Source organism: Limanda limanda, chromosome 1 (assembly GCF_963576545.1).
Source record: "Limanda limanda chromosome 1, fLimLim1.1, whole genome shotgun sequence".
NCBI classification, from domain to species: Eukaryota; Metazoa; Chordata; class Actinopteri; order Pleuronectiformes; family Pleuronectidae; genus Limanda; species Limanda limanda.
In genome coordinates this window covers 16,384,277-16,400,856 of record NC_083636.1, presented here as the reverse complement: position 1 = coordinate 16,400,856, position 16,580 = coordinate 16,384,277, and the positions used below count along the sequence as shown (strand labels likewise).

The 16,580-nt window shown below is 43.4% G+C and overlaps 1 protein-coding gene across 1 annotated transcript; it reads left to right on the top strand.

The window, feature by feature from the left end:
- The first annotated feature begins 5,758 nt into the window (after positions 1–5,758).
- st8sia1 (ST8 alpha-N-acetyl-neuraminide alpha-2,8-sialyltransferase 1) lies at positions 5,759–14,731 on the top strand. The gene is made up of 5 exons (XM_061080327.1): positions 5,759–5,937; positions 7,259–7,403; positions 11,439–11,548; positions 13,315–13,407; positions 14,266–14,731. Exons 1-5 carry the CDS (start codon positions 5,759–5,761, stop codon positions 14,729–14,731), a joined length of 993 nt encoding a protein of 330 aa, XP_060936310.1.
- The last annotated feature ends 1,849 nt before the right edge of the window (positions 14,732–16,580 follow it).

The following is a 16,580-nucleotide window of genomic DNA, read 5'->3' as shown; positions in this document are numbered from 1 at the left end:
TGCATCTATATAATATCCTCACTGATTATAGCAAAGGAATGTTGTCTGCTATATACATAAATATATATATATGTGGGGCTGCATGGTGGTGCAGTGGTCTGGCTTGTATGTTCTGTTCTATCTATTATAATAATTGTGTTTTTGATGAGCAAACAAATAATTAACACAGAGCCTGCAGGAATTCTCTAAGTCCAAGAGCTTCTTTGTCTTGATTAGACAATAACAGCCACTGATTTTAATAATATAATGTACACAAAGCCTTGCAGGACATTTATATATACATTCAAGCAGAATCTTGTCACTAACCTGATCCTAAATTACTCTTGAATCAAGTTCCTAATTGGATCATGCAAATATCTTCCTTTTTGACAATACTCTTTATGCATTGAGGGTAGTTTCATTGTATCAAGAGCGTGTGGTTCCTATTCATTAGTCTGGCCCTGATTTGGAGCAGATAAAACGCAGCACTGACGGTACCAACTTCTCACATCCAGAGAAAAAAGCAGAACAACAGCGAGTTGATAAGTTCAAGTCATTAAAAAATGCCACCCACACATTTTTTGGGGGAAATAAAGCAGCGGCAGTAACAGAGCACTGACATTGAGACATAGCTCAACGGAGCTTTCTTTCATCCTGTGAATTACCACAGGATAAAAAGTAAAATAATTAATTATTGTGGCGCAGAATGTGAATATGCTACTATAATTTGTAGAAAAGGAATTGGTGGAAAATGTGTTGAGATTGAAGCTTCTGCATTTAGTGCAGACAAGGTCCAGCAGGTGGCGGCAGCTCCTCACATACAGATTTCTGGCAGCACACTGATTGATTTTCAGCTTTTAATATAAGAAATGAACTGGTGCTTTAATCTTTTTTCATGAATTGATAAAGTGAAAACAGGCCCCTGGTCTCAGAAATAAATAAAAAATTATACATAAATAAATCTGCATCCAAATAGTTTCCTCCAACTTCTTTGCTATGAATCATATCAGTTTTACAAATGTAGTTTTATAAAAGAGATACAAGAACAAAATAACAAAACAAAGACACCAGGAAAAGGAAAACAAACACACAGGAGGAGCCAGTAAAATCACATCCTGTAAACGGAGGCTGTGGTTTGAGAGACCTCTGACCCCTGGGCACGTAGCCACTGGGCACATCTGTTACAGTTTTTCACAATTGTTAACACACGTTTTTCAAAACAATAACAGCTTTCTCAAAAATGCGCACAGAAAACTCAAAACCTCACACACAAAATCCTAAACCTCACACTCCCTTTGCAAGATGACTCTCTGCCATCAAATCTCTTCACTGTTCACAAAATGGAACTCGTGTTTTCATTTGGTACACACAGCCATATTTTCAAATGACACACACATGCCATTTATTGAGTACACACAACTTAGCATTTGCTTGCACACTTCCAAGCATTTACAGCACACTGAAGTGCAAAATTGAAAACACAATCATCAAAATGGAACACACCATATGAATGACTGACTCTGGAGAATTAGCCATTTCTCCTTTTGTAAACTGTCTCAGTGTAGGCCTACTTTTTTCATAGTCAAACATAAAACAGCACACACAAAGGTTTATTTCAGTACACACAGAGAACAGTACAGTACTGACACAGACAGCATGATAATGCAAGTTACAGTATGGACACAGAGAGGTCAACACAGTGGGCTACAGTGAGACACTGTAGAAAAGGAACAATATTGGATTACAGGTACAATACATGCATGTGCAGTGTTGGGGAGTAACGGAATACATGTAACGGCGTTACGTATTTAGAATACAAATTATGAGTAACTGTATTCCGTTACAGTTACAAATTAAATAGATGGTATTCAGAATACAGTTACATTGTTGAAATCAGTGGATTACATGACGGTACTTCTCTGTTTCACGAGTTTAATCACTGTCTCGTAAATCCACCGGAGGCAAAGCCCCCAGGAAGCAGCTGGAGACCAGGGCTGCCGTAAGAGCGCCCGGGCCCCCGGCGGCGTGAAGAAGCCTCACCGCTACCCGCTCGGGACCGTTACAGGCCCGGGACCGAGGCTCTGAGAGAGTTCCGTCGCTACCAGAAATCTACGGAGCTGCTGATCCGCAAGCTGCCCTTCCAGCGCCTGGTGAGAGAAGACCGACCTGCGCTTCCAGAGCTCCGCTGTCATGGCTCTGCAGGAGACCAGCGAGGCACGCAGGGTTCACACCGGACGCTGAAGCGACGCTAAAATAATATCACCCGTTGACCCAGTAGTATAAAAGCATATGGTCACTTGTTGCTCCAACATTAATTGCAACAGCGTCCCAATTTAACGTCATCCATCTTCAAGAACTTCTCCGCTGTTTGCTCCGTTCAATGTCGGGTGTCGAGGGTAAATGACGTATTCTCCGCCCCCCCCCCCCCCCCTCTCTTTTTATCTTTATGACTGCTTGTGTGTCTGTATGGAGGGGGGCATTTAATAATGTGATCGGTCAAATTGGTAAATTTAAAACTCCAGGACAACAGAAGGGGAATACAAACTATGGGATGCATGCTTTATCATTTATATCATATAAAATATGTCATCAATATCGTTTAAAATCATTTTTCAGTGTGTTTCCTGGAGCGATACGCTCGCGTCAAGCGCAAAAAATAGACTCGACGCCGAAACGATCGCTGCACGGAGCGAGGCAGCCTTGGCGCAGGGCGGGGCTTCAGCCTCCGGTGGGACCGGCACAGAGGTGGGAGTGGATGGGAGCCGGACATCCAGCTGGCCCGACGCATCGGCGGAGAGAGAGTTTAAACTGCTGCTGCTCCACTGACTATAACAACGCCGCAATCATACACTTAAAAAATGCAATACAAACCGGAAGTATTCCAAGTATTCAGAATACGTTACTCAGATTAGTTAATGTAATGGAATACGTTACAGATTACATTTTTGTGCATGTATTCTGTATTCTGTAACGGAATACGTTTTGAAAGTATCCTTCCCAACACTGTGCATGTGTCAGTGCTGAATGTTTGGTACTAACAAGCACAAACTCTCTCCGTAACTCCTCGATGCGTCTGGGTTCTGTTTGAATGGGACCCTGTTCACTTGTTTCCTCCGCATGGCATTCCTGTGAAGAATACCGTCCAATGTAGAGAGGCTGACGGTCTGGACGTTTCTAAATGTAGCATGGTCAGCCAGGATCCTAGTTTTTATTTGTCTGAGTGTGATAGCGTTGTTCTCATGAACCATATCTACAATTTCAGTCTCCTGTTCGGCTGTGAACATGCGTGTTCTTCCTCCACGGTGTGGTTCTCTTTCAGTCCTGCAAAATATAAATACTGTGAGCACACTGTATTCTATTCTATTCTATTGTTCATCAAACAAAACAGAGGCTGAAGGCACTTTTATGCTGCAATCCTGATTGCAAATTGCTCAACAGACCTGAATGTTTAGAGATTTGAGTATTTGTGTCCTGTAGGTTGATGCTTTGATATTTTAGGGTGAGAAGTGTGTGCAACAACAGAACATTGTGTGTAGTGTTTTGACAACAAGGTGATGTGTAATTGAAATCAGAGTGTAAAGAAGGAAAGTCAGAGTCTAATGAGATAAGGGAGTGTGAAGTAGTGCCAAATTGGGTCAAGCTATTGGTACATTAAGTGAATGTTGTGCAAATTGTGCCGAATTTTTGCTTTTTGTGTGTTAACAACTGTGAAAAACTGTAATCCGTCCAGTTTTGCACTCAAGAGGCAGAATGCCAACACAGGGCCTCTAGCAGTGGCTGGAGTGATTTATTACTCTATCTTCTGCTCTGCATCAGCAGCTCTTGAAACGAAAATGTAAAACCACAGTATGAAAGCTTAAGAGGCCTCTGTAATTATTCATGATGCCACATTTTCACCCTCCTCAACCCCCACGGAGCACGAGGGCTGGTGACACACGTTGTCTGTCTCTTTTATATTTCAGTGATAGTATTTGATGAGTCATGAATATGTACAAAATATACCAGTTGATCAAATGATGCAGCATATTGTTGCTTTTCATAATGTCAGCTCTGTCCTGCTCTTTGGTCAATATTGGACTGCAGCTAGTGATTATATTCAACATTGACAGATGTGGCTGTTATTTTGTTTAATTTTTCATTGATTGTTTAGTTTACAACTGAATGAGTGTGATACACTTGAAAATATATATTTTTTTAATTAATATATCATTATATTAAAATCCTCATGTTTTGTCATAGTTGCAGATTAAATACATGAGATATCGATGGAAGCCCTCGGAGTGTGATACACCTTTAAGAAGATTACGTTCCTTGAAGTGGGCGTGTCTCTAAGAATTGCGGGCTGCAGAAGAATCTTTTCTCTGGTGAAGGGAACGCCCCTATCACAGCCTCCATGTATGGAAGACTAAGAGAGTCAAACACACTTTATTTAATTTTTGTTGCTAAAAACCCAAAAGCTAAATGTTAACAGGATGTACACAACCAGTTAATATTTGTGAACACAGTTAATATGTCAAAAACACACATATATTCATATATATTTCACATGTTAACGTGCAAACAATTTGTGTTTTTAACCATCATTGAATGAGTAACCTTCCTCTGCTGTAACTTTTAAAAATATTTGTAAAACATATAAAACCATGACAAAGTGATGACTCCTTATATAGCGAGCATGTCTGATACTATATTTGTTATATCACAAAAAAACACATTAGTAAGGCTAAATTTATTTTGGGTGTGGAACCGGGGAAACGGCTCCGCGTTGCATGCGTTGTGCATTTTCATTCTGATCAGTAGGTGGCGCTATCATTATCCCTATATACAGACTTATAGATCTGTTCAGGACCTGGACTCTGGTCATGCGACAGACTTTTGGGGCTGATGGACAATGCAGAGTGGAGGTAAGACAACTTTGTCTCATTAGGCGTCTTTCATAATTCTCCCTGAGAAGAGCTATTGAGCCCTTTTGCCACGCAATTTCAAATCACTGTAAATCTTCACCTCTTTTTAATTTCTTGCAAAGTTTAATGATTTGTTTGTGCATGTCTAGGCCTCAAAACGCCCCCTGAAGAAAAGAAGAAAAATCTAACCAATTTCACTATTAATTAATGCAACAACATGATGCTACCAATGCATTAAAGTGTTGCTTGCACATTGTAATGTAACAAATACAGATGTTGCCAACTAATTAAAAACGTGTTTGCACATTTTTGTAAGTGAAAAATGAAGACGCTGACAAGTACGAAAAAAAAAAAGACATGTGTTTTTGAGCTGTTGGTCTTCCATACAGCACTTTGTCTGGTTGGAGGAGGAGGGGGAGGAGGTGGGGGGGAGGCTGAGCCCGGTTCAGTAGCACCAGATCCTGCAGCAGGACGGCGGAGGACCGGGGAGAGACAGCGGAGTATCGGGGTGCACGGTGGGACATCCGGACCGGTTCGCAGCGGGGACTGCCCCCCCCCCCCTATGATCCTTTGAGGTCCGCGGGCTGTGATGATGCTGATGCGCGCAGAGCAGAACCCGCAACCGTGCGTGAGACGCCGCTGCAGGGATTCACGCGTTCCCCCATCACACCCCCACCGACAGAAACCCGGATCTCCAGACCGGTGCACGAACCCCACCACCGGGTAACGGACCATCCCTCTGCAGCCCCCCTCGTACCCCACCCTGAGGCAGGGGGGGACACCAGCTTTGATCCGACCCCCTGCGTTCATTTCATTTGTCTTTTTGTTACCGCACCTGCTGGTCCTGAGTCGTGTGTGAGAGCCGAGAGGGAGCGATGCTGGTGCGGTGCTACCGGGGCAAGCCCGCCGTGTGGGCCGCCCTGCTGGTGCTGGTGCTCTGCTGGTTCTACATCTTCCCCGTGTACAGGGTCCCCAGCGACACGGAGATAGTGGACGAGGTGCTGAGGCAGGGCGGAGTGTGGCAGAAGAACCAGACCGGCATCGATCTGTACAGGTTCGTCTCAGGGCTCTCACATTTCTGATCTTTGATTCAAAGCACTGATTCCTAAAGGGGAGCTCCCAGGGCCACCCCCCCCAGCTGTGCCTGTGTGGGTCTCAGGCTAAATTAGGGGCCAATGAATAACAAAATGAAAGAAAAAGAACAAAGGTTACCATGCTTTTTCCAGGGTAAGAAAACAATATCTATAATTATCGCAATATCATTTAAATCAATAAGAATTCAACAAAGGCTCGATAAATGTGTGTATTGCTTATGCATTGTGTAAAAACAGTGAGGTAGTATAACACATAATCAATAATGGTTTCATGTTTGTTTTCCATTCTTTGCCATAAAAAACACAACTTTCACCTAAAGGAGCCAAAGTCTTTCTTTAAACTTAAAAGAAATATTAATACTAATGTGACACTTATAATGATAATTATCTATACCGACCTATAAGAACTTATTTTTATTATTATTTCAGCCCGTATTGTGAGAGTGAAAGTAATTAAGTGTCTAAAAAGTTACAACAATCTCATATTGGGTTTTCGGGACAAATACGCTGATGTAAGCAAATACAGATAAAAGTAAAGAATAGACATAAATATATGTAAAATTAAAATCCGTTATTCTTCTGAAAACACATTTGAAGCAATGAAAAATATTTAGAAACATTACAGAATACCACAAGATGAAAGCCTAATGGTAATAATTATGATAAATAGCATTTATCTAAAGGCCCTTTGCATAGTTTAAAAACAGAGGAAGCAAGTCAAAGCAAATAACTGCTAATAAAAAGATGCAAACATAGCAATAGCACTCTCTATTCAGTGTATCATGCATGGTATGTATGATCCACATAGTTGTTGGCTACAGTGGCAGTGTTATTCAAATGTTATCCAGCCGAGTATACATGCAGGCAATTGAATTCTCCAGAGACGACGTCAATTAGCATCATCAGAGAAGGTGGCTCTTCCAGAGCAGCGGAGGAGCTGGGACTTTTAGTTTTTTTCAGAACTGTGTGTTTGTACAGTGGATTCTGAGGAAATTATAGTATCAGTGTATGAAAAAGATGAGGACAGTCCTGTTTCCTTCCATCTCCGGTCTGATGTTATTCCATCTAGACCTAAACGACCCTAGATATTTGATCGCTTCCTCTCATTTACAGTAACGGACCTCACACGCTTGTCCTTTGTCCCGTCGACACACGTTCAGCTCAGACTGTCACTACAGGCAAATAACCAAGAAGTTAATACAGTTAAAATATGTTCCTTGGAATCTAATATGTGTTAAACTGTTTAAAGATCTTGTATTTCCCCACATCCTGTCTGCGCAGGAAGTTGTTGACGGACTGCTGCGATCCACGGAGGACGTTCGCCGTCACCAAGGAGAACTCGCCGATGGGGAAGGTCCTGTGGTACGACGGGGAGTTTTACCACTCTCACACCGTCAACAACGAGACCTACCCACTCTTTGTGCAGGTAGGACGAATAGCAGACTCGTCCCATGAGCTCAATGTATTAACAATCAGGGGTTTTTGAAATAGATTTGTGGTTTCATTTTTCCACTGTCAGTCAAAAAGTGTGTGAACATGTCTTGTGGGGGATGGTTCTCAAACTTCACTCGCAATGATCCCTCAAAGTCATGTGTGAGACAGCTGTGCTCTTGACAAAGTAACTGAAACCAGACGATAGGAAGTTATTTTTTTCGCCCACTCAGCGCAACACAACACCGTGACTGTGGGTTTGGACGCGGTGATCCATAATGGAGGCAGTGAGGGGGCAGATAGACACATGCTAAGGATCAGTACAGTCAGTGTCCTTGGTGTGAAGACGTGTAGAAGTGAGGGGAGGAGACGCACACTGGCTTAAATGATGCTGCAGAGATGGTGTCATGTTCTCGCAGTTTCATTCCACCATCTCATGGATGTCTTCACACCATGCGTCAGGGTTTCTATAGAGGGTGAGCATGGGAAAGCTACAGTTGTAGAGATATAGCCAGAAGTGAAATGAATTCTTTCTCCCCTGTCCTTTGGTTTGTTTGTTGTTTTGTCATCACGCAAGAATACACCAAATGCATTTCTACATTTTTGGCCTTGACAAAGGGGCGGATCCAGGCTCCTGATCACCTGCAATCAATGAGAGTAAAGAAGAGAAATAAGCATTAGCTTCCTGTGGACAAATCAAATCGCAGCGTGGCTTTGCGTGTGTGTGTCTGTGCCCGAAGCCCGAGAGAAAACTAACCGAGGCCAACCGAAACCTGCCAGACATCCTGTTTTCGTGTCCGTACCCGACTTGAGCCCGACGTTTTCGCCGTTAACAGGGACATACAGTGTAAAAAATCAAGCAGCTAGCCGAGCCAACGTGGCCGAACCCAACCTGAACCCCAATATCAATTTGTTTGTCCCAATGGGTCCTGAGAGGCTTGAATCAGGTATCCACCCTCTATTGCAAGATAAATTGACAATACATTTTCATCAACAAGTAATTAATTGATCTAATTGTTTAGACTCCTCATGGAAGTAATTGTGGTTTCATAAGCGGACTGCTGGGCCTTATGGTTTCTGCCAAGTGCTTTTGTGGTATCGACATCAAATCACTTCTATTTCTTCACCAAAGAGGATTCATCGTGTTGTGTTTCTTTCCTCTATTCGACTCTAATCGAAATAACAAGCCTACATAAACAATAGGTTCAAGCTGGAGGAGGAGGATGTGCTACAAGTTTCTCCCTCAAGTTAATCCCCCTCTTCTTTCCACATTGGGACCAGAGACAGAGTGTTTATCGCTGCCCCCGTGTATATGTCTGTACCCAGATAAGAGCTGTTGGGCTATTTTTACATGGATCCTGTGTGTGTGTCTGCATCAGCATAAGGGTGTTTATGTGTTTTCGAGACTGGGAACAGGACAAAATGAGAAACTCAGGTGTAGGTGCTGTTGCCGTGGTTTTTGTAGCCAGGGGCAGCACGGCTCATTAACGATCGAGTGTGGATCCCCATCACCGATGCTGCAGATCTGCCGTCTAATATCCTGTTTGGTAAACGCGATGAATATCTGACCCTAATTTGCATGCGCGAGATTTGCATGTTCATTCATGACTGGATGGGGGAGGAGAGGGCGAATAAATAAAGAAATGCAAATATGAAGTGAGGGGGGGGCTGAGTTCTGCCCCGGAACGAGCACCAGTGTTTGAATGTAGAGCAGCGGGATTAAATGTAACCTGGTTTTTACATGTGAGATAGTTCAAGTTACTACTACTACTAAGTTCTACAATGTTTTTATTTGTGCTTAAGTAATAAATTTAGAGCATTTTGATTCATCCAAATCAAAACTTATACGATGAGCTGATCCCTTAATTAGTCAGTGGAGAATGTTGATCTGCTCTTTTTTTTTGACCACTTATCATTTGAGGTATTTTCCAATTCAAATTTGCTGCCTCTCTTTATTTTGGGGTTTGGAACTATTACTAATATGGAGCAACTTCTAGAAATCGCCTGAGATTGGGAGGGAAATGTACTTTATTCTATTAATAAAGATCCCTTTACTGACTTTAACTGAGTGGTTTAACTGGTTTGTCCATTCTGGGCAACTGTAGAAACATGGCAGTAAAACAAACACTGCGAAAGAAGAACCGCTTCCACTCTAAGCCCAAAAAGCTCATTCCAGGTTAACAAAAACACATAGATTCTTAATTTCCGGTGATTTATCTGCAAACAAACACGTGTGATATTCAATTTCTGACGCTCGAGCCCTTTTAATCCTACACACTGGACCTGTAACGGCCTTTCATTAACTCTGACTGTGTTTGTGGGAGTGATCTGTGCTGTGACCCCACGAGGACAGTAAAATATACACATGCTTAAGTTCCGTACATCACAACACCATGTGCACACAGTGCTGCTAGTTACCGTTAGTCTCTGTTTCCAATACATCAAGCCATGTTAGGTTGTGGTCACACGCTGTTGCATTGCACAGCTTTGCACTCCATCTACCTCTTGCATGCACTGCAAGAGTTAGAAGAAGCGTGTTTTCGGCGTGGTTGTAGCAGCGTGGTTTCCCTTGCAGAGACCCTTGATACCGTGACCAGTAAGAGGAAGGTAACTGTTGGACACGTAAATACTCTTCTGCTTTTCTTAACTACCAGTGCTGTGATTGCAGGTCTGAGCTCAGACCAGCAGCCGAACGACTCTAAGCCTGGCAGCAGCTACAGTCTCTGGGCATCTGCCAGGGAATGTGCCAATTAGGGCTTTGACAGTTAATTGTCGGTTAGTTCAGCGGCTTAAACAGTGCGTCCAAACAGCTCACTGGAGTGTACTGTAGATTCCTGTCATGTTTTTTAACGGGAGTTCCCTTGTGCGTCTTTCTGTTGTCCCATGACACTTGGCTGCGATGAAGGTTTCACTTTACGTCTTTGACGCTTCAGTGGTTTCCCTCCGTTGTAAATGTCATTGAATCAAAGCCTCTGCCAAATAAGTGAATGTAGATGAATAAAACAAAATTCTGTCAGCATCATAACAGTATCATGACAACACTTTGGGACTATGTACTACAAACGTCCTCCAGCTCCAGCCCAACTTTCTGGTTCCCCTCCCCTGCTCCATGGACTGTTAGCAGGTATTGTCCTCGGACTTACCCCCCCTGTCACGGTCCAAAAGAGACCCTGAGGCAAGGAGAGGGATGTGTGTGTGTGTGTGTGTGTGTGTGTGTGTTCTCAAGTGTGTGCACTCCAACGGGAATAATGAGCACAATTGTTTCCGCCGTCTTGCTAATCCGTGCCACTGACTTAAATGCAGTCCAGGCAAAAAGAGAGAGCGAGGCCATTTTTGGCCCTGGCCTCATAAAGCCTGGTGTAACTGTGTCCTCTGTATCCGAGTTAAAACTGTCCTATCAAAGGCTTTCATTTAGATGATGACAGGGCCACGATTATTTGGTCCAGTTGCAATGGAGAAACATAGACAGTAAACAGCTCGATAAAAGTGTAATGCTTGGAGTGATTAGGTAAAGATAGTGGATAAATGGTCCAAGTGACCAGTGTTCGAGAAAAAACTTAAGGTAAAGTTAAAATAGTTGACTGAATATAGTAAGCTAAAATTTGCAGAAGAAATAATGAAATTAAAATAATGGACAAACGTTGAAGTAAAGATTAAAATAGCTAAAAGTAGACAGAATGTGTAATAATTATAGGTACAGTTAAATGGCTGAATTAGTGTTAAAATAGTTAGCTCCAATGGTATCTGGTATGTATTGTTATTTTTGAGAATACATTAATTCCCTGCAGAATCGGACTAATCAGATGTAAAGTATGACCTCGACTTACTTTTGACCTCCTTCCTTCATATGTCCTCGCTGGTTTCTCCATCAGCACACGAGGATTTGAAAGGAAATTAGCCGAGGGCCCGAGCTTCGCCGAGCACAGTCCGACTCTCTGAAGATATTTGCTCTTTTAAACTCTATGTCTTTCAGTTCACGTGCTTGTGTCTTTGTGTATGCTAACGAGGCTGCTTGATGTCTCCTACCCAGCGCAACCCTCTGCAGTTCCCCCTGAAGAAGTGCGCGGTGGTGGGCAACAGCGGCATCCTCCGACACAGCAAATGCGGACAGCACATTGACCGGGCCGACTTCATTCTGAGGTGAGAAATGAGAAGTGCACAGTGGGTGCCTGAATGTTTGTGCCTCGCTGCGCCTCCAAATGTGAATCAGCTGTGCCCAAGAGAGCGGCCCCTCACCATCGGGGGAAACTGAGAGCTGGTGTCGACCAAGAGAGAGGGAGAGAAGGGAACAATAACTGGGCGAGGGTGTTGGACAAAAGAGGTTGCGAGGCGTGAGCGAGCAGAATAGGAACAGATGAAGATGAGAGGAGGAAGACGAAATGAGCACAAAAGCATAAAGCAAAATTAAACCATCTGGTGGGGCGTCAGGAATATTTTGCTTCAAGAAAAACTAGATCCTGGATTTAAGAATTGTGGGATTTTGGAAGAATAACACAAGAAGAGTCCTTTACAGATACATTTGTTTGGGTTTAGAGGAGGCAGAATAAACTGAATAGAGACATATCAGGAAAGAGCTGGTAAATGATAAATACTGCATAGGTTAACATAGGATCTCTTAACATTCTCCTTCATAACATAAAGGGGGGTTGGATTATTCTGGGACTACTGCTGGAAGGATGTTTGGAAAACGTCTGAACCAGAATTGTCGGACAAAAACTGAACAATCACTATGCTCATCACCTGTAAAGATTCTTACACCAGTGGAAACATCCAAATGCAAAAAGCAACGACACGCATGTTGCGTCCATTCCATAGAGTCATGGAATGTGGTACATTTAAACCAAACCACATTCCTGTCCTGAACCTCACCAAGCAGGTTTTGTGTTGACACCTCTTAGTATTACGAGGATAGTAAAGACATAGAGGGTTATGTATTTAGGTCAGAGGACTCGTTGGCTTATTATTGTGTTACAAGCTAATTATCCCATCATGTCATACACTTCAGACGACATGACGGCTCCTCAAAAGTGAAAAACAAAAAAACTCATCATCGCAAGATGACACCGGTTGTGTCCGGTAGCTTTAGCTTCATTTCTGGAAGTGGAGACGCGTCGTCCATCTTTACATCCAGTCTACAGTCAGACCATGTGAGCTGAAATGTGGACTTGTTGAAGTAGTCTGATTAGAAAGCAAGTACTCTACTTGTTTTTGCATCCACAGCAACCACAACCGAAGTGGAACACAGGTCCGCACAAGCTCTGAGTAGCATTTCTTCTGTAACTTTTCATAACAGGTTGACTGTGCTTGTTCCATTTCATTTCGCCCTTTTGCGAAAAAAACTAGACTGCTGCTTGTGGATCATGAATAGTTTCATCGTTGAAATTGTCAGTTTAAGCTGAAAAAAATGACCCAAATGCTGAATGAAAACGGTGAAAACATCAGGGAGTTCTCCAGGACGTAGAGCGTTGATTTAGGCAGCTGAACCCTAAAAGAGAACTGTTCAAAAACCAGGTCTGATAAACCCAGAGGGAGGAAACTCGCACTAAAACTAAATCCTTTCACAGATGTTCTTCGTTTCCTGCGTCCGCTGATCGCACCCAGCTTCGACGTGACAAACTAAGCATCAGGCTCGTAGGAGGCAATTATTCCAGAATGATTGTAATTTACTCCCTGAGACATGTTATCTGGGAAACATGAAATGTAAATATAGGCCATTGTAATTCGTATTATCAGTGAAGCTGTGACACTTTCTGTGGCCTGACTCGCAACTGTTTATCTGTCTTGGGTGAACTAATAACGAGTGAACAGCTCTGAGAACTTGCATGAACCTAACTACAGAAGTGATGTGTCGTTTGTTTGCACATAGAGCGTGGGCGTAAGTAACACGTATGTTTTGTTTTCTTCAGGTGTAACCTTCCGCCACTCTCAAAGGACTACGTGGAGGATGTGGGAACCCGAACACACCTGGTAACTGCCAACCCCAGCATCATAGAGAAAAGGTGAATCAAATAAAAATTAGGGCTGGGCAAGTTAACTCGTTTTAATCGAGTTAACTCAAGTGATGAGTTAACTCGATTGTTTATCCGCCAATTATTTTCTTTTTTACTGTTCTGCAGCATTATTTTATTTTTTCCTGTTCTGCAGCAGTCAGCAACAGACTTTCACAAAATAAAAGCCTGACTTTCACAATAAAACAATAAATAATCAAACCTGAGTGAATGCGAGATAAAATAATTAATCGAGTTAACTCATCACTTGAGTTAACTCGAGTTAACTCGATTGAAACGAGTTAACTTGCCCAGCCCTAATAAAAATCAGTGTCTAACAACCAGCATGTTTAGGCATCTCAGCGCAAATACATGGAAAAAGTTACGTGATGGAATCAGTGCGATGATGTGAGGAAATGTGCCGTGAGCCATCGATTTTCAAGAAGTGATACTTTAACTTTACACAGCCCTTAAAAGCAACGTTTGAAAAACAACAAGGCACCTTGGAGTGGTTTTCATGAAAAGGCACGAAGACAACACCTTAAAGACCGAAGAATATACAAAGAGACACATAAGAGGGATTTAAAGAGAAAAGAGACAAATGCACAAAATGCAAATCAAAAGCAATCTTCCTCACTTCATCCTGTTTGCTCTAAATTGTAAAAAAGGTCATTTGAACAAATCACTCAGTGACTTCTAAGATCCTGTTTCTGTAACTTGACTCGTTGCAACACAGGAAACCTGTTTCCTTTGCAGACAGCCTGGAAGGAAGTTGGAGCAGTGAACTCTACACATGAGTCAACCAGTCAGGATTTTATGAATGACTCAAATCTCAACATATCAAATAACTCTTTCTCGGTCTCTGTTCAGGTTTCAGAACCTTCTGTGGTCGAGAAAGGCCTTCGTGGACAGCATGAAGGTCTACGGCTCCAGCTACATGTACATGCCAGCGTTCTCCATGAAGCCCTGCACCGACCTGTCTCTGCGGGCATCTTACGCCCTGGCAGACTCCTCCTCCAACCTCACCATGCTCTTCGCCAACCCAGAGTTCCTGCGCACGGTGGGCAAATTCTGGAAAGCCCGAGGCGTGCACGCCAAGCGCCTCTCCACGGGGCTCTTCCTGATCAGCCTGGCCCTGGGGCTGTGCGAGGAGGTGACGGCCTACGGCTTCTGGCCGTTCGCCATTGGCCTGGATGGGAAGCCGGTCAGCCACCACTACTACGACAACATCCTGCCCTACAAGTGGTTCCACACCATGCCCGAGGAGTTCGTCCAGCTCTGGCACTTGCATCAAAGCGGCACGCTGCGCATGAAGGTGGAACACTGCCCCCCTTAGGGAGGAGAATGGAGCCGGAAAAGATGGTGGCCCGTTGAGGTTTAGCTGGTTAGAGGACGCAGAGTGAGATGTTTGGGTTGTGATGACGCAAATGGATGCACATACAATATTTCCTCAGAGAAACCTCAGCGCTGCAACTGTGTCCGTACACGATGCTGCTGTACCACTAAGATTATCCCTAATTATGATGAGAATGTCCTCCACCCAGACCAGAAGCATCAGGGGCAGAGAATATACTGACACAGGCACACACACACACACACACGCACACACACATGCACACACTCTCCAAAAAACCTTGATGAAGTCGTACCTCGACCCCTTGTCTCTGAAACTGTGTTTGTCTGTGTGTGTGTGTGCATGGATGTGTGTTTTTTATGGAAAGCCCCTCGAGTGGGGCACAGAAAGGTGAAAGTGTGCAAGGCTGGGTGTTTGGGGGGATGGGGGCTTTTTTTTTCCGGTCTGTGCGACTGTATCTGACTGTCATATGGGGCAGCTGGACCAAATCCCCCTCTGGGTCTTTGTTCAACAGAGACAGAAGGAGCGGGGGGGGGGGAGGTGAATAATAAAATGCACTGAAAGAAGAGTGGCGAAGATGCGAGGTACTAGGGGAAGGATAATGGTGTCCTGCTACCTTGTGGCTTGAATGGGTCTGGAGGAAAAAAAGAGTGGCAGCGGGAGAGGCTGCTGTGCGTCTGAAAGGATTTTTCTTTGCTTTTCTTCTACCAAGCGCTTGATTGGCATTCTGCTGTGCCAAATAGAGCTTTTGTACCAAGCAGGAGCCGTAAGAAAAGGAGTCTCTGATACTACGTCTCCCAGAGTGTTGAGCCAAGTTGCATTTTAAGCCTTTGCGAAAAAGGGCAAAAGATAACACACTTATCTTTGCCAAATGAGATTTTTTTTTTCTTCCCAGGATTAATGTGACTTTAAAGGGATGAAGCATTATCGGCACGTGTGAACATTTGCGGCAAATAGAAAAAGAAGAAAAAAGGAGGAAAGCACTGAATCACACATACATCAGGTACCTCACCTTTCATTCAACACCGACACTGACGGACTGTCCGGGCTGTGCGGAGAGAAAACAGCCTGCGTCTTTGAGAGGGGCTCCTAGGAGTCACCTCTTGGTAACAGCAACGTTCTTGCCAAGTGGCGAGCCGGGGGAACAGTGCCCTCTTTGATTCACTTTCCCGCTCTGTCCTTGTGCTCTTGAAACGGCGAGACGCTCATGTACAGAGAGGTAGTGACGGAGACAGTGCTCGGGGACCGGACGTCTCAATGAGGCATTTTAACGGCAGATTGGACACTTTACACATAAAACTGTGGTTTATTTTAGCAGTTTCTATAATTGTAATTTTATTTTTTACATTTGATTTTGACCACAACGGAAAAATAACTTGCTAATGTACAGGCTGCAATGACAGATGCTTTTTTTGTTGTTGTTTTTTTCTACTCGCAGGCCTTGCAGATGTTATAAAATAGTTTAAATATTGTGGTTTCTTATTCAAAAAGTGATAACAATGTGACCGTGCCATATCGTCAGTAAACGCAACAAAAGGACAACTCTGCATGGAAAGTGCATGGAGTGCAACCCTCCTCCGACCCAAGGTGCAAAAACATGTCGATAGGTTTCGTGTTTTATACGTTTATCCACCCTCCCGTCTGTTAAAGTGAACGAGGTGCATTTGAGAAGCATTGAAGACATTTAAAACGTCGATCCTGCTCTTAAATGTGTTCCTGACTTTATAGTTAAATTAACTAAAGCTACATCTACTACTTTTTGGATTGAGAGAACATCAACTCTGCTACGGAAAAGCTGCCGGCCCCGTTTTATTTTGAAAACTCCAGGGAT

Excerpts from the sequence above, each read along its gene's own strand:
- st8sia1 (XM_061080327.1), top strand. The coding sequence starts at position 5,759 with ATGCTGGTGCGGTGCTACCGGGGCAAGCCCGCCGTGTGGGCCGCCCTG. Across the intron at positions 11,549-13,314 it reads CGGGCCGACTTCATTCTGAG|GTGTAACCTTCCGCCACTCT; the intron begins GTGAGAAATGAG and ends TGTTTTCTTCAG. Across the intron at positions 13,408-14,265 it reads CCCAGCATCATAGAGAAAAG|GTTTCAGAACCTTCTGTGGT; the intron begins GTGAATCAAATA and ends GTCTCTGTTCAG.